Here is an 8555-nt window from a genome sequence, read left to right on the forward strand (position 1 = left end):
AAACTTTAAACAAATATGGTGCTTTATACCAGCAGTATTCCCTTTACACAGTAGCAATAAAATATTTATTGTAAATCTCAACTTAACCATTAATGTAATCAAATCAAATATTAAAACAAAGCTATGCACTGCCAGGGCATTACCTTTTATCTAGCTTGTTAAAACGAGTCCAGTTTTCTTGTTTTTTTTTCTGAACAGGAATCAACAGGTATCTTTTATCAGGGAGCAGCAGAAACAGTCTATGTAGTCAGAGCCATGATCACTACTACAGATATACACTCACCGGCCACTTTATTAGGTACCCCATGCTAGTAACGGGTTGGACCCCCTTTTGCCTTCAGAACTGCCTCAATTCTTCGTGGCATAGATTCAACAAGGTGCTGGAAGCATTCCTCAGGGAGTTTGGTCCATATTGACATGATGGCATCACACAGTTGCCGCAGATTTGTCGGCTGCACATCCATGATGCGAATCTCCCGTTCCACCACATCCCAAAGATGCTCTATTGGGTTGAGATCTGGTGACTGTGGAGGCCATTTTAGTACAGTGAACTCATTGTCATGTTCAAGAAACCAATTTGAAATGATTAGAGCTTTGTGACATGGTGGAAGTAGCCATCAGAGGATGGGTACATGGTGGCCATAAAGGGATGGACATGGTCAGAAACAATGCTCAGGTAGGCCGTGGCATTTAAACGATGCCCAATTGGCACTAAGGGGCCTAAAGTGTGCCAGGAAAACATCCCCCACACCATTACACCACCACCACCAGCCTGCACAGTGGTAACAAGGCATGATGGTTCCATGTTCTCATTCTGTTTACGCCAAATTCTGACTCTAACATCTGAATGTCTCAACAGAAATCGAGACTCATCAGACCAGGCAACATTTTTCCAGTCTTCAACTGTTCAATTTTGGTGAGCTCTTGCAAATTGTAGCCTCTTTTTCCTATTTGTAGTGGAGATGAGTGGTACCCGGTGGAGTCTTCTGCTGTTGTAGCCCATCCGCCTCAAGGTTGTGCGTGTTGTGGCTTCACAAATGCTTTGCTGCATACCTCGGTTGTAACGAGTGGTTATTTCAGTCACTGTTGCCCTTCTATCAGCTCGAACCAGTCTGGCCATTCTCCTCTGACCTCTGGCATCAACAAGGCATTTCCGCCCACAGAACTGCCGCTCACTGGATGTTTTTTCTTTTTCGGACCATTCTCTGTAAACCCTAGAGATGGTTGTGCGTGAAAATCCCAGTAGATTAGCAGTTTCTGAAATACTCAGACCAGCCCTTCTGGCACCAACAATCATGCCACGTTCAAAGTCACTCAAATCACCTTTCTTCCCCATACTGATGCTCGGTTTGAACTGCAGGAGATTGTCTTGACCATGTCTACATGCCTAAATGCACTGAGTTGCCGCCATGTGATTGGCTGCTTAGAAATTAAGTGTTAACGAGCAGTTGGACAGGTGTACCTAATAAAGTGGCCGGTGAGTGTAAGTCGACCAACGTTACTTCTCTGATAGTAGCTTAGGTTTGGTCATGACATGGTTTCCCACGTACACTAGATTACATTAAACAGATGTAAAGCCCAATTTATATTTCTGCGTCGAACTCACGCCGTAGCTACGTACCTGCTGTGTGTAGCGCGCGTACCCTGACGTGCACCTCTCCAAAAATGTAACAATGCGTCAATTCTACGTGTACCGCAAGCGCTGTGATTGCTAGAACCGCTCCCCGGGTTTCACATGCTCCCTCTGCATGTGTAATTGCGCGTCAAGGGGGACAACGGCGCAGAAGTATAAATAAAAACCAACGCGTAGTCTATAGCGTAGAGGCTCCGGCGTAGGTCCGACGCAGTATTATAAATCAGCTTAGAGTGAGGTGAAGTGGTCGAGCACAGGTGCAGAGACAAGCGGGTGCTTTCCAGTGAAACTGTTGCGGTCATGCTCGCCTCATGCACGCGCCCGCGCCCTCCCGTTGCCGAAGTTGAATTGACGACGCGCAGCACAAATCATTGGAAGAGAGACTGATCCTCGGCTCGCTGTTTGTGAGTTTCCACAATCTAAATAGTTATCAGCACGTCATCAACAGAAGGGAATTCATATGGCAGCGCATCTCCACTAAACTAAACTAAACTAAACGCAGGCCTATCAGGTAAAGTTATGTATAATTTTAATTTAAAAAGGCTACAGCTGCGTAGCGCACAGACGCCGTTGCCATGGTTACTATCCTTGGAGCGCGGTCTCCCTTTCTGTTCACCTGAGAGAACCTTTCAAAGCCTCTCCACTGCTTGTTTGGGTGGGTTATTTGCTGGCTGACCAACATCCCACCCCTCATATGATCCATGGTTTGATTGTAGGCCTATGTGTATTCAGAGCCAGTGAGCAACGGACTTTCAAAATAATAATAAATAAAAAACTGCGTTAACGTGCGAAAAAAAAATTGTCGCCATTAATTAATAAATGCGTTAACGCGATAATAACGCGTTAACTTGCCCAGCCCTAATATATATATATATATACATATATATTAGTTATATTATATATACATACATACATATATATATATACATATATATATATATATATATATATATATATATATATATATATATATATATATATATATATATTAGTTATATTATATAGTAACTGTTTTCAGAGGTGGGTAGTAACGAAGTACATTTACGGTACTTCGTTACATTTACTTGAGTATTTTTTTGGAAAATTTGTACTTTTAAGAGTAGATTTAATTGTGGGTACTTTTACTTTAACTCGAGTAGATTTCTAATGTAGTAACTGTACTTTTACTTCGTTACGTTTGGCGACGTTCCTCTCGTTACTTTATTTTAATGCAATGTTGTTAAAACCGTTTATTCTAAGCGCGCGCTCTCTCTTTTTTCTGGGCATGAGCGATGCTCAATTCACAAATGAATCACTCTTTTGAGTCGATTCTGTTCAAAGACTTCATCAAACAAGTTGGGCAGATCTGTCTAAATCGGTTCGCGAATCAGTTTGAATGATCTGTTCAGTTTCCTCACGCACTGAATCGTCTCGGAGTCGTAACAGGAAGATTTAAAAACATCAAGAGCGTTGTATGAAGTGGCGGTCCACAGTCTACAGTACTAGAAAGTAAATCTGCAAATGCATCATATTTTTTGCCAGCGATGAAGATCTTTATTAGTTGAACATCTTCGTATGTTACTTCATAAGCTGTCTGTGAATGAATTATTCCACACGACGATACATTCGATTTCATTCAGGTAATACATTTTACAACCAAACAGATTATTACGCCATATAGCTAGGGTTGCCAACTGTCCCGAATTAGCCGGGACGTCCCGATTTTTGGGCCTAATTTATTTGTCCCGATCGGGACCTCTCTTGTCCCGATTATTGAGTGCTACGCTGATCTGGCTGATACAACAGCAACACGACCCGTAAATTAGTTCAAATCTCCTAGAATCTAGAGCTGCGCATGCAAGACAGAACATAGCTGTATGTGCGTCAGCGGCAAACCGTGTAGCGCGGAGAGAGAGAGCGAGAGACCTTGCCTGCGAGCAGGGGCGTAGCACAAGATCCCGGGCCCTATGCATAGGCAGTCCTGATGGACCCCACAATGCAATGCAAACAGCCTATCAATTTAAAATTAAACATGTTTCAAATTAGGCTATTATAATGAAGTTTTGTATGCAAACAGCATTATTAGTGTACAGTTTACACGTATAACCAAATTATCATCTGAAAGTGTATGTGGCTGAACATACACTTTCAGATGACAATTTGGTTATATGTAATCTGAGGTAAAGGCTAAATAAGTAAACTGTACACTAATAATGCTGTTTGCATACAAAACTTCATTATAATAGCCTAATTTGAAACTAAAATTTTAAATTAATAGGCTATAATATCTAAAATTAGCAATAATAGGCTAATTAGTCTCACTCATAGGTAGCTTGGTAGCTCTGTAGCTACAGTGAAACTCGAAAAATTAGAATTTTTCTGCTCTTTCATTGGGTTGTCTCAGTTCATTTTTAGCACTAACGAGCAGTTTAGCACTATACATTTCGTGTTCTGGTTTGTGCTCACCTTTCTTTGAAAAGAAGTCCGTAACCAATTGTTTCCCCTCATTTTGTTTTCTTTCCTTCTCCTGTCTTTCCTTTCTTTTTTGGTGGCCTGATTTAGCTTTCTTTGAGAAAGACATTTCTACAGCGCTCAACTAACATTTACAAAATGCGTGCAGATGGACTAAACCATTTGGCACATTAACAAGGGGTGGGACCATAAGACCGTCAATCAATCAATCAACCAAGTTATTCAGTTAATACACTAACTTTACATTTCATCTGACATTCATTATGAAATTTAATTAGGAAATGAAAATATCAAGGTAAAATCAAATATATTCCAGACTTTTCAAGGGCCCTCTCTCCCCTTGGGGCCCTGGTGATCAGTACTGGTTTTACCCCCAGTCCGACGCCCCTGCCTGCGAGACCTTAAACCCCCCCCCCCCCCCCCCCCCGTCAACAAAACCGAAATCGCCAAAATATAGTAGCTAATATGTCCCGCATTTTTCTTTTCGGAAGTTGGCAACCCTACATATAGCACTACTACAAAGAATGACATTACCCTTTTTTTGGACATATAGCATACATTACTTTATAGTTAAACATTAAATAAGCTATCATCGTCCAGTTTATGAATGTTTTGTACACACAATGTGTGTGTATTGTGCAGTGGCGTGCGAACTCGACTTGAAAACGAATGCCTTTGCCTGCCTTATTAGACTCAGTTAACCAGTTTAAAGATGCTTTCATAAATATAGCCTACATTTAAATACATTTTGGAGAACAGACAGAAAAAGATCCGTGCATTTGATCGTTGTTTGAGTTGGGCATGACATGACTGCGAGCCCATGTGAAGAGTTTTAACACTTTCTAATCTGTCTCAATGGTTACCACCCCTTACATATGAATGCAAAACTCCATAGAGTCACTTTATTCCGACATTGTCTAATCCAAATGTAGTTGCATAAGTTACTATACTATACAAACCAAAGGACAGGCAATGGTTTTCAGGCTACAGATATAATACAGATATACAGAAATAATGGTTTTGTTGCAAAGATAGCTTATCTAATTATGATAATAATAGTCATTTAAATGAAAAAATAATATCATGTTACATATACAGTATATATATATATATATATATATATATATATATATATATATATATATATATAGGCCTATGTGTTCCAAAGTAACTAGTAACTAACTACTTGAGTAGTTTTTTCATTGGATACTTTTTTACTCTTACTCAAGTAACTTTTAAGATTATTACTTTTACTTTTACTTTGAGTAAATATTTCTATAAGTACTTTTACTTGAGTACAGTTTTTGGATACTCTACCCACCTCTGACTGTTTTCTAGCTGACTAACAAGCTATTGATATTGAATTGCATTTCTGAGATAAATGTACATTAAACCACCGGTTTGGCCAATGATTTTAGCCAAATGTTTTTTTGTTTTGGTTGAATATTTTCAGTCTACAAAGTTTCAGTGCGTCACTACTACTATTGATAAAAGTTATGAAGATTTCTTTGATTCCTTTTTTTTTTTTTTGTGACATGCACCAAACAATCAGGAACGGTCTGCTTTGATTTGATTTTAACTTAAAATGCTAATTTAATCAGCCTGTTCATCTGACTTTTGCAGTGTCAGGAAGTCCATTTGGATTAGAAATTGTACTGAATGAATGAATAAATGTAAATGATTATTAATGATTAATTACATTTTCTAATTTTCTTTGCAGATGAACAGGGTGACTCTGATGAGGTTGATGAAGGCCTAGAGGACCTTTCAGACCCGAGCGATGAAGAGGATGTAGATGACTTGGAGGATGATTCTGGTGATTATATGTTTCTGTAATAAGCTACGGTTGGCTCTGCTTAGGGATAGATGTTCAATATATTCACTTCAGGATCCCCCTTTTATCTTTCAACCATCTTAACTGTATGTATCATACCATTTATCTGTTCTCTATTCTCCAGATGGTGACCAGAAAAAGCCCTCGTCTTCTAAAGGCAAAGCACCTAAGAAGATGTTGAGCACAGAGCTAAAGGAGGTCGCTGAGGGAGAGGAAGATAAGGTTGAGGACCTAGAGCTCTCTGATCAGGACTAAATTTACAGTGGTACATCAGAGGAACATTTCTATTTCACATCCAAACATGATTGATACAATTATGTTATTAAATGAAAAGCTCACCAAGACATGAATCATTTAGGGGTGAACTGTTCCTTTAAGTACCAACCCCCCCAAAGTTGTTATTATTACATTTCTTTTTTGCACCATTGTATTTTATAAAGTGTACAACAAATGGATGTCTTTTTCATCCAACACTTCATAATGATGTCAAATTAAAGATGGTCAGAACTTTGTTTTAAAACCACATTTTTCTTCAGTGTACTTCAGATATGTAGCATTGTTGTGCCGAGGACACTGCTTGTTTAGGGGTGGTGAATGGGTAAACCAGAGGCGGAGGTGGAGGCACGGGGTCAGCCCTGAGCACCAGGCTGCCAAACACTCGTATCATCCACTGCCAGGCTGTGCTGCCCAGGTGGGGAGAGAGGAAGAGAAGAAAACAGAGAGCAGCCTGTTCTCTCGCCAAAACATCTCTCCCCTTCAGTGCTTTCACATCACTTTCTGAAAACAGTTGGCTTTTTCTAAATGTGTTTAAGCAGCCAGAACTCCACGCAGCTCTAGTAGTGCTGTAGGAAATTGGTTAAAAGAAAAGTTAACTACTAGAATAGTGCAACCAAAATTTCAAATCATCCTTATTTAGATTATTTGTTAGATCATTGTTTTGCGAGTGCAATTCAAAGAGTTGTCTTATCCAGTTTGAGAGTGATTAGTTTAGGAATTGGATCTAGTTCTTGAGTAGTTAACTATCAGCTGGTAGCAGCTTTAAACAGTTCAGTCGGGTGAGGTAGATTATGCACTGATAACTAGTTTAAGGCTAGTTTTAAACCTAACATGTGATGATAAAAGTTGTCGATATGATGTGCTATATTCCAAGTCTTCTATGGTGAATTTGCATACTAAGTCCACATTCAATGTAATTGCATGGAAAGTGCCCAGCAAATTTTCTTTTTGTGTGTCGTCGAAAGTCATATAGGATTATTTATTATATTATTGGGGTCAGTAAACAGTAACATTTTATTCCTTTAACTTTTTAAAATCCTCTGTTATGCTCACAACTGGGTGTGACTGCTGTTGTGGCTGAAGCATCTTTCTTGTTGCATAATGAAAGTTTGCGCACATATTTTTGTTCTGTTCTTTCCATCTCTCCCAGCTTAAAGTAGCCTGACTACATCAGACTTCGTACTTCCGCTCAATTTCAGTTCGCTTCTGTACATTAGTCTGAGATAGCGCCCTATCTCTCAGTTTTCCTCCGGCCTGAAAACAGCCGGCCAATCAACGAACAGAGGGCGGGCTGAGAGCCATGACGTAGACGCTAAGGGCCGAGTTTAAGATTGTATTTTAGGTTAGGGAAATCGAAAACGACTGCGGATATGTAGATACGGGATGCAATTCGCTCTGTTGTGGAGAATATTCCCGGCATTTGCAAACTGAAGCCCGAACAAGAAGAGTGTTTGTTAAACATTTTGAATGGAGGTGATGTTTAAGTTGGAGAGAGAGGTGATTGCGTTATGTGATTGGCTTACGGGTAACCAATGATTTTATACTTCAGACAAGGGCCCCCCCGCGAGAAAGAAAACATTTTTCAATTATGCCATTCCAGACTCTGTCTACGAAGCAAAGCGAAGTAGCAGAGTTTGGTATTACTAGGCTAAGCTTAAAGGGGTGGTTGATGATTTCAGTAGAGAACATTTGTGGGTCTGCTCAAGCTGTCACATCTGTTTTTTCACATTTATTGCAATACAGTACGTAACACAAATGCAATAGCATGTCACTCTGTAGGCATCTTACAACAGTTCCCACACTAGCGATAATCATGAAATAATATGCTACTCAATGACTTGAAGATAGTCAATTCCACATCAGCTACATAAATTCATCAACTAACCATACAGAAACGTCCTATTGCATTCTACAAGTTGTCACTTCTTCTTTAATCTCTCCATCATTGTCCGACTTTGGTCTGAACATAAAAGGCAGAACAGTTTCTGACATTTAAGTGCATATCTGCAAGCTGCTAACACACGAGCTGTTGAAGCTCCGCCTTCTGTGCCGGGAGCAGCAGCTCATTTGCATTTAAAGGGACCCAAAAACGATACGTTTTTCCTCACCCTCAAAAATGGACAATTTTAACATGCTATAAAAAAATTCTCTGTGGGATATTTTGAGCTAAACCTTCACATACACACTCAAACTGGGGACATCAGAGACTTATTTTACATCTTGTAAAAAGGGGCATTATACCACCTACATTAACCCCTTTAAGGTGCTGTTCAGAATGTCAGGCAACGTTAAATTCAGGCCACCATGACTAAACTTCAGCTGGGCTTCATTCACTAGAGCAGCAGCGCTCATGTTTGCGTG

General features: G+C 39.7%; 1 protein-coding gene across 1 annotated transcript in view; it reads left to right on the plus strand.

The window, feature by feature from the left end:
- noc2l (NOC2-like nucleolar associated transcriptional repressor) overlaps positions 1–6295 on the plus strand; it is a 53481-nt gene extending 47186 nt beyond the window's left edge. Inside the window, exons 18-19 of the mRNA XM_056268066.1 lie at positions 5805–5900; positions 6043–6295. Of these exons, the coding sequence (XP_056124041.1) occupies positions 5805–5900; positions 6043–6173 (227 nt within the window). The 3' untranslated portion in view covers positions 6174–6295. The remainder of the gene's footprint in view (positions 1–5804; positions 5901–6042) is intronic.
- Positions 6296–8555: the final 2260 nt, after the last annotated feature.

Source organism: Rhinichthys klamathensis, unplaced genomic scaffold (assembly GCF_029890125.1).
Source record: "Rhinichthys klamathensis goyatoka isolate OS25496 unplaced genomic scaffold, OSU_Roscu_1.1 h1tg000269l_1, whole genome shotgun sequence".
In the NCBI taxonomy this organism is placed as follows: domain Eukaryota; kingdom Metazoa; phylum Chordata; class Actinopteri; order Cypriniformes; family Leuciscidae; genus Rhinichthys; species Rhinichthys klamathensis.